The sequence below is a fragment of the Akanthomyces muscarius genome, chromosome 4 (genome assembly GCF_028009165.1).
Source record: "Akanthomyces muscarius strain Ve6 chromosome 4, whole genome shotgun sequence".
NCBI classification, from domain to species: domain Eukaryota; kingdom Fungi; phylum Ascomycota; class Sordariomycetes; order Hypocreales; family Cordycipitaceae; genus Akanthomyces; species Akanthomyces muscarius.
The window spans coordinates 3,850,385-3,875,211 of record NC_079244.1 but is presented as its reverse complement, the minus strand read 5'-3'; the positions used below and the strand labels follow the sequence as shown (position 1 = coordinate 3,875,211).

At 52.3% G+C, this 24,827-nt stretch overlaps 9 protein-coding genes across 10 annotated transcripts; 4 read left to right on the top strand and 5 right to left on the bottom strand.

Annotated features, from left to right (window-relative positions):
• Window positions 1-89: 89 nt before the first annotated feature.
• On the top strand, window positions 90-2,305 carry LMH87_012000 (uncharacterized protein; the record flags this gene model as incomplete). Its single annotated transcript, XM_056201231.1, has 2 exons — window positions 90-142; window positions 196-2,305. The coding sequence occupies 2 exons, from the start codon at window positions 90-92 to the stop codon at window positions 2,303-2,305; spliced, it is 2,163 nt and encodes a 720-aa protein (XP_056053004.1).
• A 474-nt stretch (window positions 2,306-2,779) lies between these two features.
• LMH87_011999 (uncharacterized protein) lies at window positions 2,780-5,648 on the bottom strand (the record flags this gene model as incomplete). Its single annotated transcript, XM_056201230.1, has 5 exons — window positions 2,780-3,779; window positions 3,841-3,860; window positions 3,917-4,209; window positions 5,096-5,176; window positions 5,585-5,648. The coding sequence occupies 5 exons, from the start codon at window positions 5,646-5,648 to the stop codon at window positions 2,780-2,782; spliced, it is 1,458 nt and encodes a 485-aa protein (XP_056053003.1).
• Window positions 5,649-7,735: 2,087 nt separating this feature from the next.
• LMH87_011998 (uncharacterized protein) lies at window positions 7,736-8,118 on the top strand (the record flags this gene model as incomplete). The annotated part of the gene is made up of 2 exons (XM_056201228.1): window positions 7,736-7,774; window positions 7,939-8,118. 2 exons carry the CDS (start codon window positions 7,736-7,738, stop codon window positions 8,116-8,118), a joined length of 219 nt encoding a protein of 72 aa, XP_056053002.1.
• A 1,424-nt stretch (window positions 8,119-9,542) lies between these two features.
• On the bottom strand, window positions 9,543-12,224 carry LMH87_011997 (uncharacterized protein; the record flags this gene model as incomplete). 2 transcript variants are annotated; one of them, XM_056201226.1, is made up of 2 exons in its annotated part: window positions 11,879-11,881; window positions 11,931-12,224. In XM_056201226.1, 2 exons carry the CDS (start codon window positions 12,222-12,224, stop codon window positions 11,879-11,881), a joined length of 297 nt encoding a protein of 98 aa, XP_056053000.1. The 2 variants fall into 2 exon arrangements, with proteins under 2 accessions (XP_056053001.1, XP_056053000.1); XM_056201227.1 differs by having other exon boundaries at window positions 9,543-12,224.
• A 1,576-nt stretch (window positions 12,225-13,800) lies between these two features.
• LMH87_011996 (uncharacterized protein) lies at window positions 13,801-15,678 on the bottom strand (the record flags this gene model as incomplete). Its single annotated transcript, XM_056201225.1, has 6 exons — window positions 13,801-13,873; window positions 13,939-14,048; window positions 14,116-14,222; window positions 14,276-15,072; window positions 15,520-15,554; window positions 15,598-15,678. The coding sequence occupies 6 exons, from the start codon at window positions 15,676-15,678 to the stop codon at window positions 13,801-13,803; spliced, it is 1,203 nt and encodes a 400-aa protein (XP_056052999.1).
• Window positions 15,679-16,136: 458 nt separating this feature from the next.
• Window positions 16,137-18,148, top strand: LMH87_011995 (uncharacterized protein; the record flags this gene model as incomplete). Its single annotated transcript, XM_056201224.1, has 5 exons — window positions 16,137-16,294; window positions 16,363-16,379; window positions 16,730-16,883; window positions 16,952-17,279; window positions 17,339-18,148. The coding sequence occupies 5 exons, from the start codon at window positions 16,137-16,139 to the stop codon at window positions 18,146-18,148; spliced, it is 1,467 nt and encodes a 488-aa protein (XP_056052998.1).
• Window positions 18,149-18,399: 251 nt separating this feature from the next.
• On the bottom strand, window positions 18,400-19,959 carry LMH87_011994 (uncharacterized protein; the record flags this gene model as incomplete). Its single annotated transcript, XM_056201223.1, has 1 exon — window positions 18,400-19,959. The coding sequence occupies one exon, from the start codon at window positions 19,957-19,959 to the stop codon at window positions 18,400-18,402; it is 1,560 nt and encodes a 519-aa protein (XP_056052997.1).
• Window positions 19,960-20,899: 940 nt separating this feature from the next.
• On the bottom strand, window positions 20,900-22,074 carry LMH87_011993 (uncharacterized protein; the record flags this gene model as incomplete). The annotated part of the gene is made up of 2 exons (XM_056201222.1): window positions 20,900-20,950; window positions 21,004-22,074. 2 exons carry the CDS (start codon window positions 22,072-22,074, stop codon window positions 20,900-20,902), a joined length of 1,122 nt encoding a protein of 373 aa, XP_056052996.1.
• A 1,619-nt stretch (window positions 22,075-23,693) lies between these two features.
• LMH87_011992 (uncharacterized protein) lies at window positions 23,694-24,633 on the top strand (the record flags this gene model as incomplete). Its single annotated transcript, XM_056201221.1, has 5 exons — window positions 23,694-23,714; window positions 23,793-23,805; window positions 23,904-24,293; window positions 24,360-24,440; window positions 24,500-24,633. 5 exons carry the CDS (start codon window positions 23,694-23,696, stop codon window positions 24,631-24,633), a joined length of 639 nt encoding a protein of 212 aa, XP_056052995.1.
• Between the last annotated feature and the right edge of the window lie 194 nt (window positions 24,634-24,827).

Below are 24,827 nucleotides of genomic sequence, written 5' to 3'. Positions count from 1 at the left end.
AACGGGCCTCGTTCTACATCCGAGTACAGACGATAATGTAGCGCCTATCGACACAACATTACCGGCAAGTCGTCTAGTTCCCGCGGGTGATGACGATGCCGCCCAGGAGGCTCTCAAGTTCAACACCTACCCACTTATGTTGGTGTGCTCCATCGACCACAAGGGATTCTCGGTCATGGCAAGCTTTGACTCCAGGACGGTTGATAAGGTTCTAATGCAACGAGTGTTGGCCCAGTTCAAGTGTGTCGCGAAGAAACTTACTCGCGAAACGACCTCAATTATTGCCAACATGTATTCTCTATTTGATGCCGACAGCATAGAATTTCGGGATACTCTTGCAACTGCACAGCAAGACCCAGTGCTGAAGGCTTACGAAGGTGCCTCGGCTGCATATGTTGTTCGATCCGAAGACTCTAGCAGGATGGTCCCCGCTGGCGCCATCGGTGAGCTAGCATTACAGACCTCCCAGCCAAACGAACTCCAAGTGCTGGCCTGTTCAGAATGGCCAGAACTGCTGCGCTCTTCCACAGTTGCCGATAAGCTGTATCTGACCGGAAAATTGGCCAAGTATGATGCTGCTGGCAAGATTAAGATCGTTGGCGACAAGGCCACCGCGAGCGCCCCGCATGCTCCCGTGGCGAAAAGACTGATACTTTCTGCAATATCTCAACGCCAGCACAGTCTTCAGGCACTGTGGAGCCGCGTGTTGCGAGTCCCCGAGACGGAGATTGGACTGGAGGACAACTTCTTCTTACTCGGTGGTGATTCAATATCGGCTATGAAGCTTGCATCTGAAGCCCGACCAGAGGGCATCCACCTCACCGTTTCGCAAATGTTTGCTAACAAAATTCTGGTGGAGATGGCCGCAGTGATGGAGTACACCGAGGAGGTGAAGGACAAAGGTGATGAGCCTAATGACTTCCTCGCTGAGCCATTCGCACTTCTTGATGGTATCAGCGACTTGAACGCTTTCCTTGCCAACGATGTTGTACCGCAGCTCGAGAACAAGGCCTGGACGGTCACGAATGTGCTGCCAACCCGGTACCTACAACAGATTGCCGTTCGTGGCACAACAGAGAAACCTCGATTCTCCGCGCGCTACGAGCTCATATTCTTCGACGAAAAAGTCAATCTACCCCGCCTTCGCCGGAGCTGCCAGGATCTCATTGCTCACAACGAGATCCTCCGCACAGTGTTTGTCGAAAATGGGGGACGAGGATATGCTGCCGTGCTGGATTCTCTCACCACACCTTTCGAAGAATATACGTACACCGACCAAACACAGGATTTATCATCTTTTACCAAGGATATTTGTCGCGCCGACATCGAGAAGCCCATGCCACTTGGCTCCAGCTTCGTCAAGTGGCTGTACGTCTCCGATCCCAAGAGCACCGTCCTGCGCAGCTGTCTCGTCTTCCGCATTTCCCACGCGCAATACGACGAAATGTGCCTCCCCATTTTACTGCGTCAACATTCTGCTCTTTACACCCAGAACAAGACGTTGGAGCCTTCAGCTCCGTTTTCCTCATACGTATCTCGCATACTTAACCATGCTATCCCAGCAAGCGTTCCATACTGGAAAGAACTTCTCGCCGACTCGACTATTACCACTCTCCGCCCAGATATTCCTTTAGTTGACCACAGACACTTTGCCATTGAGCAGAGCCTGGACATTTCCATGCGAAATCGCGAAGTCACCGTGGCATCCTTCCCTACGGCCGCGTGGGCGCTGTGCCTCGCGCGGCGCCAGGGTCTGCGAGATGTTTTGTTTGGCGAAGTCGTCAGCGGTCGCAGCATTGACTTTGCGGGCGCAGATATCGTGACTGGCCCTTGCTGGCAGTACGTGCCGCTACGGGTGCGCATGGATGAGTCCTGGACGGGCGCAGATTTACTCGCGTTCGTGCAGCGACAGCATGTTGAGAGCGCGGAGTATGAGGGCATTAGTCTAGAGGAGATAGCTGAGCTGTGCAGCCCAGGCTGGGAAAAGCAAAAGAGCATGACGGGCGATGGCCAGCCGGAGCAATGGTGGTTCGACACAGTGATGCATCAAGATGTGTCGCATCTGGCATCGCGTGAGAACGCGGAAGAAGAGGCCGAAAATAGGCACGAGACGTTGTATTTGTGTGAAGAGCCGCTGCGTGAGTGGAAAATACAGGCTTTTGTGCACGAGGGGGGCAATAGAATGAAGCTCGAGATTGTGACTTTCAGGAGCTGGGGCGGTTATGCTGAGAAACTGCTCGAAGATTTGGTGGATGTGATGGAGGGGCTGGTGAAGAGGCCGGCTGAAAAACTGTTTGCAGTCTAGAATGCGTCGGTGTATAGTGAGAGCTCATTATAAAGGTTGTTTGTCTGGGAGGTGCACTATTTGAGCCGTAGGTTCCTGCGTGAGACCGCTTCAGAGGCTGCTGCGCGTCCACTGCCGATAATTTGTTGCTTTGAAATAGTGTAATGCTAGCAGGAGCAGGGCAAGTACAACCAAGATTTCATTCCGCTATGGGTATAGGCAAGAAAACATGACAAAAAATCAACCCCTTTCAACAAGTCGATATAAAGCAAAAGCAACCTATCATCAAGGGTGACGAGAACTCCTAGAAAGCGACCTAGCTTAGCTGTCCATGCCCAACCGAAAGTTCGAAACCTCATTTACTACTAAATACAAAGACAACAGATAGTAACCAAAAAAAAGGGGTATAAGAAGCGTGATTCCGTCACTAGCTGTTTTTACCATGATCACCAATACAGCCTTCAATAATCCGTAGTCGTCTGTATGCACATTCATTCAAGCAGTCTCACCGAGGCCTGGAGGAGGAGCCATGCCAAAAGCGCGCTGCAGACTCTTTCGAAAGCCCTTACCTGCGCGGGATTCGTCATTGTCGCGATTCAACAGATTGAAGCTCAATCTTCGGCCGGCCTTTGTCTCAGCTTCTGTAGGTTGTGCGGCCGGTGTTGCAGCAGCGGGTTTCTTGGACTTGGAGCTCTTCTTTCTGGCTTCAGGTGGGTTGTACGGTGTGGAACGAGGGGGCCACTCTCCATCGCGTTTCCAGCCGGTGACGCAGGAGCGCAGCATGTCGCTGAGATTGATGGGACATGACGGCTGGAGATTATGTAGTATGACTTTATCGTAGAGGCCAAGGTAGACGTTGGGAGTGATGGATGCGCGCAAAGGGTTACTGGGCGGCAGGATAGGCTGGGCGAGGGGTAGCAACGTCTGGACCGGGTACGTGCGGGTTTCCTCGGTAGAGGTGGCCGGTGTGTTAGCGGTACTGCTGTCGGCACGAGAGTCGACTTTACGCAGCTCATCGTGGGGGGTGGAAGAGGAGTCGGAGGCGGTGCCGGAGAGGTCGGCAGATGCCGCATTCGTTGCGGCCAAGACGGCCGTGGCGGAGGGCGGCGAGCTGGACATGCTGCGGCGAAAAAAAAAGCGGCGGGGAGAGCGTGGCGAAATGTTTTGAACAGGCGTGACAGCAGTAGGCTTGGAGCGTACGCGCACTGTCTTTGCGCCGGTCCAAACATTGCGCCTCGCCTCGAAGCAGGCTAGTCCTGGATTCCAGGACGCCTCTTCACGTATAGCGCGGCGACGCCTCGTTTGGCGGGCCATGGCAACGAGTTGCAGCGAGGATTGTGAGTCGCCAAAAGAGGAGCTGCCATCGCCCTCGTCGTCGATATCGGACGTCCACTCGGCGCGCGGCCTCCAGTGGATATTGTCTTCGGAGACGACGCTGTACACGGACTCGTCGTCAGAGTCGGGATCGGATTCGTCGACTTGGTACCCATCATCGCTAGCATCCGAAGTGGCAGGTGTCTTTACCACACAATCGTCTTCTTTGGCGGGTTCAACACAAGCGGATTGATCCTCTTCTCTTTGGGGATGTTTGTCAGGGTTGTTTGCGATCTGCTGTGCAGGCCAGTCAAATACCCAGTCGTAGCGGACCTTGTCGGCGAGATAGCGACGAACAGCCTCTTTGTTCTTGGCCTTGTCTTTGCTGAGCAGGTCGGTGTACTCGTCGCCAACCCAATCGGGTGAGGCTGTGGGCGGTTTGGCGGGCAGTTGAGGGGTGCCGTTGCGTAACCTAGCTAGCGGCGAGCGCGAGCCCTTGTAAAAGTCTGAAAAGATCATAATGTCTTCGGCGGCGGCGGAGGCTGGCGTTGCAGAAGCGACCGTGGGATCAACAATTGGTCCTGCCGACGAAGGGTTATCAGCCGCGGCGACTGCGAAAAGAGGAAGACAGACGTCAGCAGGCTTGACTGGGGAGGGGACGGTAGCACATGAATCAGGGTTTGGTAGGTAAGACTTTTGACGTAAATTGTTGAAAGAGGGCAGGCGCAATGGATATACGAAAGTAGTTTGCTTGCAACGAGAGGGGCAGCGCAGGAATAGAATGAAGTGGTTGTAAGGGAGCAAACGACTGTTTCTGGGTTGCAGAAAGGGTTTGTGAAGATTTGCCACCCTTGACTCGCGTGAGCTAAGGCATGACCATCGGAGGCGCCGATGGCGATGTAAGACGGCGATGAGATGAGGAAAATGGCTTTCGGAGAGAGACGAGAAAAATGAAATCAAGACTGGGAGATAATTAAGGCAGTGCGCGATTGAACAACGGGTGTGACAAAATGAAATCGAAAATTGGCCAGGAGGCTGGTGAGGGGAAACAGTAGGTGACACTCGACGTATCGTGAACTGTCAAGGCTGGCCGTGACAGACAGAGTGGAGCGACGCACACGGAAACGTACCAGGGCGGGGAATGGGCCGAGACGACAAAGGAAAAGGGCCCAGGAAGAAGGCAGTTCAGCGCAGGGGAACGAGTCACAGGGCTGTTTTTAGGTGAGGGGTGCAGGCGTAGCGCAAGAAGAACGCGGGTTGAGAGCCGAGCTGGCTTGAATCGGTGCGTGGTCTTGTGGTGCCCAGGGTGTGGTCACCAATATTCGTACCTAGCTTGCAGTAGAGCGGCGATGGACGCAATGCAACGCAGATGCAGCAACAAGCCCACAGATAGCCTCAACAAAACGTAGGCACGGCAGCGCTGACAATGCCAGAAATGGCGAAGGAGGAACCTCAAGAACAAAAATGAGGGTTGACAAGAATGATTTTTTCGCTCACCGTCACATTGTTTATTAGTGTCGAGCGTCAGAGTAAGCCCAGCCGCAACGGGACAAGGCACTCGCCCGCCATGCAGGCGCACTGCGGGGGAGGCCCAGAGGTCTGTGAAATGTACCCTGGCCCATGTCCAGCGCATAAAATGGACGCTAAATGCCTGGAACTACCAGCGCCGCAATGGTCGATCTAGTCTGGATCTTCTATCGCGGGGGCCTGCATCACACTAGTTTTTTGTAGGATGCTTGCTCAGGCGACCTGTCTAGCTTGCTAGCCAGTAGCTCTGCTAGCACAGCGTTGCATGGAAAAGGTTGCACACACTCAAGTTTCACCGAGGTGGACAGTCGGGTGGGAGGCAAGGAGACAAGGAGGGAACGAGGAAGAAATTTGGGGAGTTGGGAAGCAAGGAAGGTAGGTACGCAGCTACTGTTGGGTAGATGGTAGCTAAAAAGAGTCCGAGACAGTCTGCAATCAAAAGAATTGAGCAGGTCTTACCTGGTATGCTGGCGACAGCCACATCGCGCACATGGCCGACCGCCGTCTCAGACATGACGAACATGGTACGGATATACTCTTTGCCTTTGAGCGAAGGCAATCGCGGAGGGCAAGCAAAACGCAACTGTCACAAAGCTGCCAGAGCGTGTCCAGCGTCCAGCGTCCAGCGTCCAGCGTCCAGCGTTCTCACACGAGGCAGAAGACGTCGCAATGTTGTCGTCGCTACCTAGGTAGGTAGGTACAGAGCACAGTGGCGCTGGTGGCGTGAAAACCACTGGTGGCTGGCTCGCCAGCTCGCCCAGACAAGGTCAGAGGGATGGTGGTGCCCCACGACAAGACACGTTGTCAAATTCGGAGCCTTGAGTAGAAAGCACTGGCGTCGTAGTAGGGTATTTGGTTGGCAAGGTAGTCTTCTCTCTCTCTCTCTTCGGGGCGTCAACGGCAGCTGCCGTAGCCTATTCAAGTTAAAGCCCTACAGATGGACTCGGAAGGTTGGAAAGATGCTGGGGGTGAGTGGTGTGCCATTAATTCTGCAAACAGTCGTTGTGCCCGATCCGCTGGCTCGTCCTCTGCCTGGCTCCACCCTCCTACTCGCAGAAAAATGCTGTTGCAGTATTTGTACTCTGCACATAATAAAGTGGCTTCGCCAGTACTTAGTTAGGTAGCTAACGTTAGTTAAGGAGCCGCCCTCCCACTCACGATGAACTACTCCGCCCTTTAAAGGAAAATCAAATCGCTAGTTCTTACATTTTCTGTGCATCTGCATAGACCTACATTCACACTACACTTTCATTCGATAACTCATTTATCCACTGTCACTGCACCGGCCTTCGCATATTCCTCAAATGTATTTAGGTTTATATTATGCAATAAGCGCCGAAATTCCCGCTGGTGTGCTGGCGCAATGGGAGCGCGTAGTCCTCCTAAGACTAAGGTTGAGGGTTCGAGTCCCTCGTACATCGAAGTTTTGCCATCGTAGAGTGACGTTTTTTTGTTACCTTCCTCTTAAATGCGTTTTTTTGCCGGCTTCCTCACCGAAAGCTATCTTATTCTCCTACTCCCCTACGAATAACCACTCTTCGGCGGCTGGAAAAGCGTACTAGGCTGCCTTGGCTGCCTTCTTTAATTACAGCCGCTCATCTAAATCATGCGACTCGCATCCTCAGTGGCTTTTTGCGTAACCGAATACCTCGTAGGGGATCGGTTGTCTCTCTATTTAACTCAGTTGCCAAGAGCAGGCATGCCAATCGGCTGTCGGATCATCAGCCGTGCAAGTAAAAACTGCAAGGAGGCAAACTCGATCAGAAATGAGTGCATGCTGGCACTCTCTTTCTTCCTAGCCAAAAAGAGCTGAACTTTTCTGGTAAAAAGAGCATGTTTGTCGTTTTGTAGTCGGAGCTGGTCGCGTTGGCCGTTTGCGCCGTTGGCCGTTTGTAGTCCTTGATTGGTTTGCAAAACACTGCAACTATCTGCATCAGCTGTCGCCGTAATTTGGTTTATTTTCTCTTTCCAACGCACCGGGGAGTTCAATACTAACACACGTCTCGAGCTAGCGAGCTTTGGGTATGGAAAGTCATGAGAAGCAAGAGACATACCGCCTCTTTGGTGAACTATAACTTGAAGATCCAAAGCCCCATTGAGTCTTTTATCAGCAGATTGCAAAATTGAGGCCCCATATCACAGAATTTGAAAGACACCAAAATTATGCGACCAGAAAATGGGACGTTTGTGCAGCTTTTGATGCTGCTGCTCAAATGGAAGTTGCATGCTGGGAAGCCCATGGCCAATACCGAGATATTCGATTCCTTATCCCACCTGACGGGCGATTAAAGGCTACTCTAGCATTTCACTTGCACAACACAATTAGGCTTTAATGTGTCTGATCCCTATTGCTCGCACGGTGCAGACACATGCAACGTCTCAATCAGCCAAATCATGCGTGTGGAATTCACACAGACAAAGTCTTGATATACGATCACACTTTCTGACGTGATCCAGTCGACCCTTCGATTTTATATCCGCCAGGGTGCTCAGGATCCACGAAGATTTTACTACCGAGCTGCGAAACAATATGGGAGCGGTAGTTGACTTGTATGGGGCGCCCGTACATCGGCTAGCAGAACCTCGACTTTGGGGCTGCTCTCAAGGCACATGTCTATATTTGAAATAGGGCAAGATGGTAAACAGCTTGTGAGTATTTGCCATGTTCGTTTGCCGTCCCGAAGCCATAATATATCTGAGCCCAAAATCTTGGGACTGCCGCATGGCTTGGGTCTTGAGGCTGCGGCCAGATTGGCAGAAATCAGCATCCACGAAAGCTTCTATGAATGTATCTTTTAACCGCAGGATCATAGATTTCTATCTGCGAAGATCGCATTCGTCGCAGTAGCCTCAATAGAACGGCCATTGCCGAGCTCGAAAGTGTCGCATATCAACACGCGATGCCGGAAGCAACTGAAAGGCAACAGAGAAATACGACCCTTGTTGCGGAACGCAGAAATTACGCCGGAACTCCGAACTTTACCGCTATGTAAAAAAAACAGAGGGAGCAGGTCATGGTAAGCTGACCACGCTCGATGAAGAACTCGGCAATTTTATGAGTATACATGAATTTGAGCCGGCAAGTTTCGAATATTCCTACACACTCAGGCTAATCCATTAGGCTAGCCTTATTTCGAATCTATTCATAAATCCTGAGATCGAAACTGATCCTGTTACACCACGGTGGCTAAAGGTCTCAGCATCTGCACTGATTAACAATAGTCCAGCAAACACGACCACTTCTGATGCAATGCATATGTGCTCCGCTCTTGTGGACGGCAAATTCGACCTTACAGAAATTACCACGATAGATGACCTATCTGGAGTACTGCGAGCTTGGCTCTGGAGCCAAGACGGACTCAAGATTGATGGGAGCCGATTACCTTAATCACAGATCTTCTTTGTGCTCACGGCATCCTGTTGAAGCGACCATACGTCTCAAATAGAGCAGTGGCCTTGGAATTGCAACGGTTTTTGTTGATATTGTGACGCGATATTATCATCGAATTGCCTGTGCTAACCGCGACAGCACTTTGGATTGTCCGACGATCCGGGGAGAGCGATGTACCGAGCCATTCTCAAGGATCAAGAAGTCGGACAAAGAGTGTTTATTGCACATCGTCTGAGACTAGGATGTGGCTCTGAACTCTACCAGGAAGATCCGAAACCAGGTTTCGCGATTCCGTATGATGATCAGATCCTGTGGGCTGCTCCAAAACAATGGTACTAAGGTGACTTCCGCTGAAAGCTGGTTGGTGGGTTGTTGCTTTGTCACGAAGAAGCTACAACCGATCTACCTGGAGCTGTAGATATCATTTGTCGAGCCTGCAGAGATCAAGCCAGTATTCATCATGAGGAGAATCCACTGTAGACATCGAACCCCCTCCCTCCCTTGGCTGCGTTATCCGAGAGTCGCGCTGCAAATTGTGCCGAAGGAAATGATGTTACATGGTGTACAGTTGATATCAATATACCGTGGCTAGACCAGGCGAGCATTAGCAAAATGTGGAAGAAGGAGAAGCACAACTGGGACACCGAAGATATGATGAAGAGCCCTACCCGCTATTTTCCCAAGACAAAGGGTGGACTACAATCGAGCCGTCAACAGTCGAAGAAGCGCATTATAGCTTAAGGCTAGACCCTGATTTCAGGGCTCTGCTTCGATGCTTCTACTCTCACCAAAATTCGAGTTATACATACCGCATACTAGACTTAGTCCTCACACCTACTCAATAATAAAACTCCCGAGAAAAACCCTCTGAGTCATTAAATGCCCATCATTATACTGTATTGGGTATTTTTTACTATTCGAGAAACTGGACGCTCCTTCACGTCGTCCTCATCCAACATTTTTTAGGATTCAGATCAATCCCGCCCATCCAAAAACTATCTCGTCATTGAATGCCGTTTCTCGTTTCTAACTGTTGTTGGAAATATCTACCGACGGAGTAAACAGCATCTCTTTGCCTGTCTTCGACTCCCTGAGTCCATGTTTCACCTCTTGTCGTGCTCTCTTTCGCCCGCCTGGTACGGAATCATCATCTGGCACCCGCTTCCTCTTGACTTCACCTGTATTAGCCAGATGATTCTCGTTGATGCTACCTCGTTGAGCCACCGCCTGTATCTTCTGAATCCTGTAGGCAGAGAAGGGTGCCGCCTGTTCATGGCTTCTGTCTTCAGCACCAGCTGGAACTACAGCGTGCGATTCATCTGTAGCCGTGATGGGCGCCTTTGTCCCCGTAGCTTCTGGTATGGCTCTTGGCCCCTGCTGTTTTCGGCGGAGTTTGAGAGTCCTATCTTGAGCTTCTTCAAGCCTCTGCCCCTCCAAAATACGAAATTCGCCATCGCTGCACTGGTAGGATACGGCCGTCATCTGCTCATGCTGAATTGTGCGCGACTGTCCAGTAAGCGTCCATCTGATCTTTTCGTCCGCTTTGCGATTTCTATTTTCTTTCTTTTCCTCTGCCGTCTTAGGAGGCTGCCGAGTTCCTTGGGGCTTGTTCATGGACCTCGATGCCATCGACTCGGCCCGTTTCATTTGCTGGAGTGCCATGGTCGCCGGTACCTCGGGGTGGGTAAAAAAGCTCTCTCCGCTATTGACTGCGATATGCTCGTATTTCGACTCCGGAACAGAAAACTGAGCTATTCTGATGGCCGGTTCTTGTCCCGTTTGAGTCGCAAAGGCGCGAACTTGGGCTACTGGTGGCCGAGACGGTTGAATGTCCGTCATCACAGTCAGGCCCGTACTGGTATCAAAGAGCACTGGTCTCAGCTGATCTGGTGAAGTTTTCTCGCGGAGAGTTTGCCAAGCGTCAAATATCTCCTTTGGATACCGTGGAGCGCCGCTGCTGCCCTCTTGGCGGAAAACACCCGGGTAAAATTCGTCATATGCCCAGGCGATAACATTGGCGCACTGCGCTCCATGGATAGAGGGTGGATTTGTCCTCACAATATGGTCTATGATAGACCTTTCCAATTCAGCCTTCTGAACTTTCTTGTGCGGTCGATATCCAAGCATTGTGCCACTTTCTCTCATCTCTTTCTCGATCTGCATCAAAAACAGCTTGATGGCCCATCCTGCACCGCGTACGAACCCGTCAGTTATGGCGGCCTTTGTTGCATCCTGAGACGACATGCCAAGCTTGATGTCCTTTTTAAGAAAAGGTTTAACGTGTGGCTCTACCGTGTTGGGACTAGTATCCAACCAATTGGTATAGACATCACCGAGGTTCCATATGGAACGAAAATCTCGATTTTTTAGCCATTCGTGCGAATTTGTTCTGGGAGGCTTTTCTGCCCGGCTCGAGTTGGATTGAGACTCATCTGTAGTATAGTAGAGCTCAAGAGCTGGTTCCTGAGTCACCAGAGGTGTCTGCATGTGTGCTTGGCTACGGTCAGGCACCATGAGCTGTTGCTGTTGCTGAGGAGCCGAACGAGGGGCGTACATTTCAGGCTGGAAAGTGCTCGAATTTGGAAACTGCTGAAAGTCCTGGAAGTGATGTTGCTGTTGAGTATGATGTGGACTCGTCATGTTCTGCCGGCACGAGGGAAAATCACCATGCTGGGGGAGCTGAGGAAGCTGAGGATGCAGAGGATGCAGAGGATGTTGAGCATGCTGAGCATTCTGTTCGGTGAAGTGAGTGCTTTGGCTATAGAGTTGCTGATTCGCAATAGTACGAGGGGCTGTGCGATTCTGGAGCTGCGGGAAGTGTTGGAACTGCTGGGGGTTCTGCAACTGTTGAGGCACTGTGGTGTGCTGGAGCGGCTGGAGCTGTAGAGCTTGAGGCTGCTTTTGTTGCATCTGCATCTGCTGTGGGATCTGCTGATGTTGCCGACTGGGTCCCTGCCCAGGAGGATAATACATGTGTTTTTCCAATTCTGGAGGTAGCACTACGTTATCGCCGGCAAGAGTTCGAGTAGTATGGTGGAGGGTCTTAGACGGCTGGGGTATCTCGTGTGGCTCAAGATATCTGATCTGCCCATCCGCCCCAATGTCTGGTGGGAGGCGAGAGACACGGTGCCTGGGAGACGTAGTCATGACCAGCGACGGCTCTGTAGGGCAAGTTCCCAGTGTAGCAGCAGAGCACACTATAGTGCCAGCCGCCATGCCTGTTGCCTGTCCCGACGCCGCGGCGAAGTTTGGTGCTGAGTCAATCGCTGGTTGGTGACTGCCGTTTGCGGCCACGTCGAGAGGCAGAGTAGTCGTTCGTTGCGGAGAGGTTTCCTCAGCTGCAGTATCTTTGATGCCGGGTTCTACTGCAACAATTTTGTTGTCGACGCCTTCTCTGGGGCCGTTGAGACTCACACAGGCGTTGCTGACGACAGTATCGGGGGTGTTGCGAAAGGATGCCGACGTGACTGGAGACGTCGAGAGAAGAGATGTGTCAAAACTGCCGGGGTCTTGTATACAAGTGTCGGTCGAAAACTCGCTCAGTATGGAGTCCCACTCTCCGCTCTCATTCGCGAAGGAATTGGCAAAATAGTTGCCGGAAGGGAGCTGTTCGTCGGCGCCATTGTAGCTATGCTGGGGGGCGGCGCCGGCATTGTTAGGCTCGGGGGCATCGTGCATATCCATGCTCGGGAAATATACGTTCTCCATTGCTGCAACAATGCCCTCTCTCGGAGAACGAATAAAGTGGTGAGCAGCTGCAAGGGCCAATGCTAGGTGTCTGGCGGCCGGCCGATGGATGTAGAAGTATCGAACGTCCAGCACAGGTTTCTGTGGCCTGCTATAGAATGGAGAATGTCTGCCAAAAGAGTAAGAACTGATGGCAAGCACAGTCGGCGCATTCAATGGTTAATCGTGAATGTTCGAAGAATATCGTGTCGTAGTATCGTAATGCGTGCAGGTGAAGGGTATAAATATAAGAGCAGACCGAAATTGGTGCGAATTAAACGAGGTTGGTCGTTTAAAGGAAAACAGAAAAGTTCAACGCCAAAAGTGAAAACCATGTGCGCACCAAGAGAAAGTTTAAGAAGGGAAAAATAATGAACAGAGTGGCGCAAAGATGGGTGAGAAATGTGAAGAGGAACTGAAGATAGACAAGGTAGGCAAGTAGCTTTTGGGCGCGCCGCCTCAGCCGTGAAGCCACTGGTTGTTCCCCAAGGCTGGGGTGTAGGGGCCCACAGCCTACAGTGACGGCAGTGGCAGCACACGGGCCAAGTTTGCGCAACAAGACAAGCGCGGGCGTTGAGGCAAGAGGCGTTAGTTAGTTAGCACTTAGCACCTTGAAAGTTTGCCTGTTCAGCCTGCGCCCGTAGCTCGGGAGAAATGTTCGGTACTCTTCTTCTTCTCACCGAAGAGGAGGGCCAGAGCCGCTCAAGTGTCGCCGCGTCGCAGTGATGATACGGCGAATGTCAGGGCAAGCATTGCATCGAGCCTGTCTTTGCACAATGAGGAGCCCAATTTCTCTTCCTCCACGTCGGATAACGTAGTTCACGATCGGGAAATAGGCAATTGGCAACGCAGAGACAACAATGCAATTTGATTATGTGACGGACAGAGGGGGGGCCACATTGTCCGTGGGAGGTGGACGAGTCGCGCTTTTTTCCTATGTAACACAACACGCCTCCCACACCCGTCAGGCAAACGTGACATGAGCTTCCTGCGGCCAGTGTACAAGCTGAAGATATTCCTTCTTCCTTTTTCTTTGAGGCCACCATGTCTTTCAGCTAAAGGGGATTGCAAAGCTGAACCGGGGGCCAGCTAAGCGCAAAGCGCCTGTCGTCTTGCTCTGCGAGTGCCGTCAACGCTCTTCCGCTTCCCACAGTTGAGACTCCCCCACGATCATGTCATCGAGGCAGATACCAGTGCACGTGCAGTAAGTGGCTTGAACAACCTACTAGTACAGCCAGGGCACGCTACCACCTGCATGACTTGATAAATTAAATAAGTGCACAAGTCCGGCTACCATGAACAGTGCAGATAAATGATTTGAGGTGTCCCGCATTGTAGAGAGAAATGACTACACATGAACATTTTCATCCATACGCCTTGAACTCCATCTCTTGTCTCCCATCCCCCCCCTCCCGCAGACAGACTAGGGTCCTTATCCGGTGTCCCGCTGCCGAGACATGCAGCTCTACTTCGCCAGTGGTTGCGTGCAGACTCCGGGCCAAGTAAATCTCGTAAATTGCAAAGGGGCCCGTACGCAGGACACAAGCCTGCCACACGGTCACTTTTTTACGCCACCTCTTCCACCATCTTGACTGCGCTGCTGCCCTTGCCCGGCGGCCCAAACACGTCGCCTACCGGCCCGCCCATGATCTCATCAGGCACGGCAACCTTGCTGCCAGTCTTATTGCTCACCCACCGAATCAGCGTCTCGGCCGGCTTGGCGCCGGCCCCGGGTGAGTTGCCACGGGCGCCCTTTTTGCTCGTCTTTGGCGCTTGTTTCTTGAGAAGCTTGTTGATAGTCTCCATCTGTTGCCGCCCTGATTAGAATGGACTTGTTTTATATTCGCATGAACTTGGTCGCTGTGTGACGTACCTTGACTTCCTCGTTGCGCTTCTCACTCAGGTTTCGTCTACGGCGAGCCATTTCCTGGCGCCGCATAGACAGCTCTTCGGCGGTGAAAACTTTCTTCGCTTGTACCTCTGTAAAGATGTGAGTAACTTCTCGTATACGAAGTACATGTCTCAGTACGCACCATCAGAAAGCTTCATGTATTCCTGGGGCTGCTCGTCGAAGCGGGCTCTCTGGCGCTTCGTCATCTTGGCCAGGTCTGGTGTGCCCGCGCGGCTGCCGTCCTCGTCGCTGTTGAGTTCTTGGACGTCGGCCTCGCCTTCTGCATCCTCTTCTTCATCTTGCTCATCGTCCTCGTCCTCCTCATCTTCTTCCTCTTCTTCCTCCTCCTCATCTTCCTCGCCGTCACCAGCCACCTCGATCTCCTCTCCTTCGGCATCTTCCTCGGCCATGGTCTCATCACCCATGCCCATCGTCTCAGCCCCTAGATCGCTGTCTGGCTCGCTTAGCTCGTCGTCGTCGTCGTCATCATCTGCAACGATGCGCGATGCGGCCGCTCTGGCAGCGCTGCGAGGGTTTGCGGAGCGCGAGACTTTGATACTAGTTACCTTGTTACGGCGCGGGGGCGGTGCTGCATCCATGTGGACATCTCCATCGTCGTCGAGATCCTCACCCTCGGCATCCATGTCCACCTCATCCTCACCTTCAGCATCCTCCTCATCGAGATCCACCTCGACTTCATCCTCCATATCGTCTTCGTCTTCGTCGTCCGGACTGGAATCGACGACGTAGCTCTTTTTGGTGCCACGATTGCGCTTGCCAGTGACGATTTCACCGCCGTCAAACTGCTCGGAGCGACGGCCGCCACGCGCAGACTGGCGCGAGCGAGAGGGCATGCTGCCTGATTCTGGGGATGAAGGCGCGTCGCGGTACACGGCAGAGCGTCCTGACCTGCGGGATGGAACGGGACTGTCGCCGGTCCTTTCATTGTCAGCCCATTTCGATTGAACCGAGATATTTTCAATTGCCTTGGTGGCAGCCGAGCGTTTAGGACGAGACGCCATAGTGTGAGAGATGTGGGTGAGTGAGTGCAGAGCGATGCAATGCGCTAAAGTCGCTCGCAGGCCGTCGATGCGCAATGGGTGGTGGCTTGGCGGAAACCTGCTTTGATGCTCGGGGCTGCGAGTTTGCTGCTGCAACAGGCGGGGATGCGGGAGCGCAGAGGTGCTAGGTTGCAGGGTTTTTGTGTTTGTCGCTCCCAGGCGCGCCGCCAGTGCCAGCAGCCAAGCCAATTCACTTGAAGTGGCGGCCGACGGATCCTGCTTGTTACGCGCCCGCGAAGCGTTGATGCTCCACGCCACACTTGCCTCACCCAACCTAGCTCCAGCACAGTTGACGTCGCAGCGGGGGGGGGGGAATTAAGCATACCTATGTGTGCGCGGGATACCTCTTGAAATCGGTGTCTTACTTGGAACTACTCAGTACATCCACGCAACCAAGGCTCACGGCACGGCGCCAAACTTTGGTAGGTAGCAGTCGCAGGATGTCGGTGCAATGGAATTGCAGAGTTGCCAGGGAGCTGGGCATCCGGTCTCGGGTGCAGTCGCGTCACCCAGCGTGGTTGCGTGGGTGCGTGGGTACTTCCAGGGCTTATCCGTAGGTAGGTAGGCAGGTAGGTGAGTGGTGAGGTAGTTAGGTGAACGTGGCGCTGCCAGCTGCGTTGCCAGCCGCTCTACATCCCTACCTTCCTAGGTACCTACCTACGCGCGAGGAGGCTGTTTTTTCTAGAAGAGGTCAAATATAGTGTTAAAATTAATATATGTTCCTCCTATCCTATTAGGGTATTAGAACACTTAACACGTTTTAGAGAAAAGATACAAAATTTCTAATATGACTAGGTGTTATAATATCCTAACACGATAGGAGGAAAACGTGGTAAACAGAGTACCTCTTAGTTGCCCTGTCTAAAACACCCCCCTCCCGCGTAGGTAGGCGCACCCACTGTACCTAGGTATCTGCAGGTTGGTGCCCAGGCACGCCAGGTAATGCGCCTCGCGACATTGACGTTCCTTGACGTTGGCCCTCAGAATAGAGTCCCGTTTATTCCCGTGAAATCATACATCTTCAACATTCACCTCAGCGGCTGGGATAATGACGGTGAACTGTGCGAGCTGACGTGCTTGACCAATACGCTGGCTCTTTGGTCCGTTTCCTTGCCTTTTGACAATACCCGCACCTGTGCTTAGGTTCGCTCATCATTGGGTCTCGCAGTTGGGAGCATGAAGCTGGTCGGTGTCACTGCCATGCACGTTGCTTCGACAGCATGTCTTAACGATACGCGTACGCCTGCGGTCACCACATTTGGGCGCAGAAAGGGACTGACGTCCCTCGGGAATATCGAGGTCGACGAAGGCTACTGGGATGGTGTCACATCATGTGTCTGAACAACCATATGTCCAAGGGAGGAACTAGTTATGCTGGATAGGGGTTCAGTGTCCCAGAACACACAATCGCATGAGATGTTGATCGGAACTACCACCAAGCTCGCCAAGTGTACGATTTCCGCAGTGGTAGAAAATAGTGCATGTAGAATAGGCGATTGGTTTGATTAATGATCCATGTGCTAATTTGAACCCAGCCCTGCTGACTGCCACTATGTTTTCGGCAGCCCGATCGCCTTTCCCCAGGTCAGGTGTGTGGTGCGGCGAAGACCCACCGCAGCTTCGTGCCTCGGCATATCAGTCCTGGGGAACTTTGCTATCCGGCGGCCGGCGGCCGACCGAACATTATCCGTACTTAGCACAAGACAATATCGGTACTCATTCAACTTCAATTTCCCGAGTACTGCATCCAGTTGTAGGCACTTTTCCCAGTGGAAAAGTGTAGAAAAGGCCAAGAGGACTTATACAATGAGCGACTCGAGCGACGATGGTATCCCCCCGTGGCAGCGAGCGACCCAAGACTGCTCGGAGACCTCATCGGATGCCGGGGCGGCGCCAGCGGCAAGCACCGACGAGGGCACCGACGCTCGTAGCTCGGCTACAGAGGACAAATTGACCATTGCACGACGTTTCTTGGACGATGAAAATGTCAAAAACGAGTCGCGTGACAAGAAAGTGGCATTTCTGAAATCCAAGGGCGTCGAGGATGCTCATGTACAAACGCTGCTGGGCGACGTCCACGAGACCGTAAGATTACACACGGTAACGGCGATGGTGCTCTCCACTAACGTGCTTTGATCGCCCAGATTACAGCGAAAGGGCCAACCGACACTTCTTCCACGCCGCAGAAATCCGCATCCGCTGCCGCCGACCGCGCGCCGATCGTCACATACCCCGAGTTCCTCACCAAACCGCAACGCCCGCCGCCGCTCGTTACTACGCAGGGTCTTCTCAACACGCTGTATGGATTCGCTGGACTCTCGACGCTCGTATACGGCGTGAGCAAGTACGTCGCCGAACCCATGATTGAGAATCTCAACGGCGCGCGCCAGGAGCTGCACGACACCACTGCCAGCCGCCTCGAGGAGCTTGTGAACCAGCTCGAACGCACCGTCTCGGTTGTGCCGCCGCCTAAGCATGCTGCCCTCTTCGACAGTCCGCCTGCATCGGCTGCCACAAAGATAGCCAGCGAAGAAGAAGACGACGAGGACCCGGCTGAAATGTTTCACCGTGATGTCGGCACGCAGACCTCGTTTAGTGATGCGCTGACGAGCGCTGCTGACGATATAAAGCAGCCTGAAACCAAACAGCCCGCAGTGCTGCAGCATGCTACGGGCGTTACCAAGCTGGCAAAGTGCGTCTCAGGTCTGCGCGATGCCGTAGTTTCTCAGAGCGGCGACTTTGAGGATATAAAAGCCCAGGTTGAGCACTTCCGGGAAGACCTCGACCGCATGATATTCCCGCAAATGGATTTCACGCCCGGTAGCTATGGCATGATGTCGACGGCTGGATCCAAGAATGAGCCGGATGATGAAGTACGAAAGGCAAGGGACAACATCCGCCGGATCAAGGGTGTGCTACTGAGTACGAGAAGCTTCCCCGCTTCAACGAGATAGAAAAACAGCTACGGGCGAGCTGTGTAATGATATTAAATTGGTTATTTTTAGCATTATAGCGAGGAAGTCTTTCACACATGTAAACTGGCAAAAGGCAGCTAGCAAAAGGAACACTCTCAATGTCCTGACTATGTATAATACCACCGGACAACCACAGAAATGAGCTGCCGCTTGCTGACATAGAAAACATGCGTGCAAATGCTGTAATCCAGGAACAAAAACAACCGAAGCAAAATATCCACAATCCGATACTACTTCTCTGGGTCATCAATCTTATAATGTTCAAAAAATGCCTTCCACGACCATACGCGAACATGCTCAAATCCCCGACCTGATTCCTGTTGCTCCCTGTACCACTCCAATGTCGGCACATATGTATACTCTGACTCCTTTGCGACCCGCGAAGCCATTGCCCACTGGTAGAGCCTATTCTGACATGACCGGGGGCTGCCAGAGCTTGAGTTTGGCGGGTTGAACAAGATGCGTTGCGCCTCCTCTGGGGCCTCATACTCATTCGGATCTGCGCTGCCGGATGGTGCTGCTGTTGGAGAGGGCGACATGGACGGCGAGCTGCGGCTGCGGCTGCGGACCAAGGTCCACCTACGATTTAACAAATCTTCGTGGCTGAGAGGAAGCCAGTTCTTAACGTTGACTACCACTGCCTTCATCCAGTCGAGGGTAATGTCAAGTGAGCACGAGTATGCCTTGGATGCCTTGAAGCCACCGGCCCAAACCTTGCCCAAAGGAAGATTGATCCTGGCGTACTGTCTGGTTACTTCAGCGATAAGGTCCCGCTGTGCGGGCGACAAATCCGACTCGGACATTGTCTGAGACTGCCGCGCCACGTCTCGAAGACGACAGTCCCAGATTAGTAGCTCGGAGTGTTTCCACGGTTTTCGATGCAGCTCCATAGGTCGTACGAGAGCCACCCAAGGATGTGCAGACTGTCCATAGCGTAGATCAGTCGGCGTCTGCGCATCTTCTGCAGTGTAGAAAAATCCAAGCTGAGTATTCTTTCTCCCAGGTGAAGTTTTTCCGCTTATCGCTCGAACAATGTATTGTTCTGCGAAAAAGTTCACCCATTGACTGGCGTCACCATATCGCGACTTGCCCTCGTGCTGATTGACTGGCCATGGGCAAATTACGAGAGGGTTCCACCAACTTGCATGCGCGTCGTTGCTCACACCTCTAATAAATGTACTGAGACACTGTGGCGTATCGTCATGAACCAGCTTAAAGCTCACGCGTTCTGCATCCACCGCTGTGCCCTCAAGGCCACAGACATTAGAGAAGAGTTCCCGCAAGGCAGACCGTTTGATGTATCTCGATAGCCTTTTGTCGTCGTCGTTATCGGAGCAGATGACACTGAATTTTCGAAACTTGTCGACCTGAGAGATACTCCACCACCCGAACCAATTGACAAGACTTTGCTCATCGTTCCCATCAATATAAACTGGTGCGAATACAACTGGAGACGTTACATCCTCGAGATCTTGCTCCAATAGCTTTCTCATCAACATGACAGTTTTCATGCGAGTGTCAAAAATTTGCTTGGACTCGCGCACATCAAGAGTGGCCTCGCTCTTCTCGAACGTTAAGGACAGTAGCCATTTGTCCAAGTCATGGCAAACAACCAGCTTCCCATGCCGATATACTGGAGCCTCGGACGAAAAGTTTTGCCAAATCCATTTCAGCATATTGTATGCCTGCATAGGTTGCGAAATAAAGAAGCTGGGCGTGGCCATTACTGCGACGCCTGGGGGAAATGCCCAGTCCAAAGCGATGCCGACTTGTTCCATGTACTCATGCATGGGCTGTAGTTCGGAAACTGGGGAGCAAAAGGGTAGTCGGAAAATCCAAAAATTGTAGTCTTCATTTCGGCTGTGTAGTAGCTTGGAGAAGTGAGGCAAGCGATGGAGTAATTGAATGCAATCCTGGTGTAGGACAACTGCACCTCTAGACCCTTCAACAAATTTTGCCCAGTGCCCCGATACAGCACACGAACGAATCTCGCAGTTCTTATTGAACACCCTCAGCCATCGGCAGAGCAGATCTTCTTCAGGTTTTGCTGATGGCGGGAACATTAGAAAAAAGCTATCCGGGATCGGCTGAGTTTTGTCTAATTGGTCAATATTCGGTAGCAGTTTGTGGTAAAGTTGCTTGTCAAAGATACTAATGCCCGAGGAGTAATGTGAAGTGAAATCCAATGACATATCGCTGACTTGAAACGTTGATGCGGGCACGAACGCCAGATACCGTAGCAAATCCCCGGCCAATGGTGGTGATGTCGGGAGCGGATTTTCCTGCCAGTCAGAAGATTTGCTCGGGTAAATCACCAGACACAACCCATTGCCGTGGCATAAAAGACCAAAGGAGGACGAATGCAGACAATCCAGAATGGCCTCGAGCTGAATTGCATTTGCTTGAAGATTTGAACAGGCTGTTCCCGTCACCCAGAGACCCGAACTGAGTTCGGTAGCGCGTAATTGCCGAAGGAAGTCTTGGGCAGAACATATGTGCGTGAAGTGAAAAACTTCATGCTCTTTGATCTTCTCGAAGAAGCCCGCTTGCGAGTCTGCTGGCCGCGAAGATACTTGGAACGAACAAGTTAGCTTGATCGGCCCAATGACGCAGGTTTTCGTCAAGCTTTCGCCAGCATTTTCGCATCCTCGTATTTGGTCTTCTTCGACAGACTTTGGTTTCAATTCTATCAAGGTTCCCGGCCTCGGGATTGAGGCCGAAGAACTTTGTTTATGAGAGCGGTCGGGAACGAATAGACTGGCTTCCGCTTTGCTGCTGTATCTTTCTTTGACATGCGCCGTTAGCGAAAATGACACTCTCTTTCCCGATTGAACAGGCCGTGCTGGGGGAGCAGATGTGATGTCGTTTTTGTTCTCCTGTTCGGCTTTTTCACAGTCCTCTCGCTGATGCGAAAATGTTTCTGCTGCCGTGCTTGGCTTCGGGCAAGGCTGAATGAAGTTACGTGCAGAAGAACTTTCGCAGATAGAATGAACATTGGCAAGCTTCGTAGATGTTTTATCGAGCGTTGGATGCGACGGCGTAGTCGGTGACGCCTCTCCACTCGTATCGTCAATATCCATGGCGTCGCTGTCGAGATCGAATTCAGCATCCGGCATGTCTTTCAACAATGACACGCCTGGCTTTTGGCTGGTTAAATTATCACCGGAAGACAGCTTTCCGGCAGACTCTAGGACGATACCAGCAAGAAGCTGTTGTGCACGCTCCGGTCTCAGACTCGTGACATGTGTCGACGCCGCATCGTCCATGGGTACTGAATCTGCGCTCGGCGTGGGCGCTATCACGTCTTCTTCGTTGACGGGGTCACAATATCCTAAAGAGGCGTCCTCTTCCATCTCCGAGTCAGGATCCGAAAATAGATCATCTATTGATGAGCGACGCGAGCGCTCCTCGGAGAACTCAGCCTGCTGCGGAACAGGCTGTGGTGCATCGGCAGTGGAAGGCTGGTGGGCACTATCCCCTGTCGCTTTCGGTTGGTCACTCGGCGTAGCGTTGATTTCCGCAATCACTTCCTCCAATGTCCTGTCAAAATGCTCGATTTTCAAGCCGCGGCGCTGACGTTCGCGGTTTCGCATATCATGACGAGCGTATTTGTCTCGAAAGCGTTGCGTTATTGCCGTTCGCCATTCGTCAATATAAAATCTGGGTATTTTGCCCTCTTGTTGCTTTTGTTTGGTCTCAGCCCAGTCTTGCAACAGGCTTTCTCGAAAATGCTCTGGTGGCTCCCATGTTGCATCGCTGAGCGGATAATCTTCCCATTCAATGAGATACACAGTCTGGCCCTCGATCTGGCCCTCGGCGAGTATTTGTTTCACTGGCCATTCGACATCTGAGTCGACTTCATTCTCAACCGTTGAGGCGACAGAGGCGATATCGTCGATATCCATTGCTCTGTCTTCACGCTGGGTAGCTGGGTTGGCAATGCGCACTACAGCATTTAGAAGCTTCACGGCAATGCTGTGATGATATGCATCAATGATGTGGAAATGTTGAGGCCCCAAGTCTTTTTAATCGAGTGTAGCGCGGTATCTTGCGCCTACCGTTCGGGCCTAGGAGCAAAAGGGCAGGTTTGCAAACGATAAGGGCTGTGGGATGGAGCTGTGCGGCAAGATTGCTGTGTCGAGGTGTGAAAGAGAAGCCTACCCAAATCACGGAGATGATACTGTGATGTGACAGGAGACGGCCGCGTGCGAATGGTACCGCTTCTAGAGCGACATCTCCTGTACCAGTGCGTTGTGTACGAGAAGTTTTGTGGTTGCAAGCAGCTGGCAGCGGCAGCTGCATGGCCACTTGTGGTGGGCGGCAGCCAACGACAAACGCCGGCCACGAGGCCGATTACCTCGGAAACTTTGGCTGTCTAATTTGTTGTAGTTTTCGAACTCATCGCCTATCTCTTGTAGTATCATGTCCTCTTCCGCGACGTCAGTCCCCAGTCCCGAGTAAGATCAATTTGGCCACGAGTTATGGCAGTCTATCACCACCGCACTGCAGTGTGCCACAGCGACGCTGGTGATTTTAGGACCGCGCTGGAGGAAGCTTGCAGGTATCACCAGCTTCAGACTACGGTGGTCACTACGAAACAATATACCACATATTTCAACAGACTATGCCTTGACTTTGGCTATAATATGTGACGAATTGGATCACCTCGTAGCACCAGATACATACGTAGTAGCCCTGTGGCTTACGAGGGCAGGCAGGCCACAGCAAAGGTACCTAAGCCCCGTAAGTGCACGGGGCGAGGGCGCTAATTGCATCAGGCAACAGTGAAGCTGAAATCTCGGTCAGGGCAATATACTACTACCATCACATCTCGGTATCATTAAACGTAATATCAAAATAAGAGTTCTATCTAACTGACCTTCTTTTATAGCATCGCAAGTGCCTAGGTAATTTAGGTGAGGTATCTCGGCCGTTATGTACTCGTAGCGTGTACCTATGCAGTGGGCCGTCGTGGCCCCTACTTTAACTGCCTATGCCTAGGTAGGTACTCAATAGGTACCTACCTAACCTTGTTTTGCTGCTTGTATACCCACCTCGGTAGGTAGGTACTTGGATGCCTGGCGGCAAGGCTGCCTGCTACCTACCAGGTAGAAAGGTGCCTGGGTACCTACTTACCAGGTACCTACCTAGGTAGATACCTCAAGAATCTTTCGGTCCCTAGCCCTTCTGCCCTTGCCTGTGCGCCGCTAGCGCTACAGGTAGGTAGTTTTACTGAGCAAGGCGCGTAGGAAGGTACCTGGGCTCCTACCTATGTTAGGGGTCGTTGTTCTTTGGCGTGCCTTTGGTGCCCCTCCAACCCTCCTCGCTGCCCACCAAAAGACTTGTACAGATTAGAGGGAGGGACACTGCGCCGGCCCATGGGCAACGTCGGCAGCCCCATTTGGCACCAGACCTCCTACCAGACCTCTGTAAAGTTGCGACTTCTCTCCTCCACATCCACACCACAACGTCAGCGCAATCGCCTGCATACACAACCGTTCCCTTTTGCTACAACACCGCAGCCATGGCCAACGACGAATATGATGTACGTGCTACTGATTAGCCTCTCCCATTCCATCATCATCTGCTCCGTGAAGCTCACACTGACCTCATACCCCACTAGTTCCTTTTCAAAGGTACACACATCCAGCTCCGTTCCCCTGATTCGATTCCGCAGCTACCGGCTGCGATGCCCTCTGCCCCGGCGCATCGACACTGACATGCTGTTATCTAGTCGTTCTGATCGGAGATTCTGGTGTTGGTAAATCCAACCTTCTCAGCCGATTCACTCGCAACGAGTTCAACCTCGACTCCAAGTCTACCATCGGTGTCGAGTTCGCCACGCGCTCCATCCAGGTCGACTCCAAGACTATCAAGGCACAGATTTGGGACACTGCTGGGCAGGAGCGATACCGTGCTATTACCTCCGCATACTACCGCGGCGCCGTTGGTGCTCTCCTCGTTTACGATATCAGCAAGCACCAGACGTATGAGAATGTCACGAGATGGCTAAAGGAGCTGCGCGATCATGCCGATGCCAACATTGTCATCATGCTTGTCGGTAACAAGAGTGATTTGCGACATCTGAGAGCTGTTCCCACCGAAGAAGCCAAGGCGTTTGCTAGTATGTTGACCTAGCAGCTTCCAGTTCCCACTGCGCTGCCTGCGCCCAGCTAATTCTCTTCTCTAGGCGAAAACCACCTTTCCTTCATTGAGACTTCTGCTCTCGATGCTAGCAATGTCGAGCTTGCCTTTCAAAACATTCTCACTGGTTTGTGAAACCCTAGCGCTCCCTCCGCTGCAACGTGGAAGCTAACATTGTAAATGTAGAAATCTACCGTATCGTTTCCAGCAAGGCGCTCGACGGTGGCGACGGTGCTCAGGCCACGATTGGTGCCGGAACGAACATCTCTCTGAGCAAGCCTGCAGATGACGATGCCTCAAAGGGCGGCAAGTGCTGCTAATGTTTTGTACAGCGCTCGATATCTTTTCCTAGATGCCAGTAAATTCGCCACGTTACGCCCATGATATCACGCCGTCTATGGATTTATTGACGTGCTGCTGGGTTGCGCCGTTGCGGCCGCGATGATTTCGGATTTGTTGAAGTAGATGGCGCAGTCACTTTGGCTTTCCTTTGTTCTATGATGGTTGTCCAACT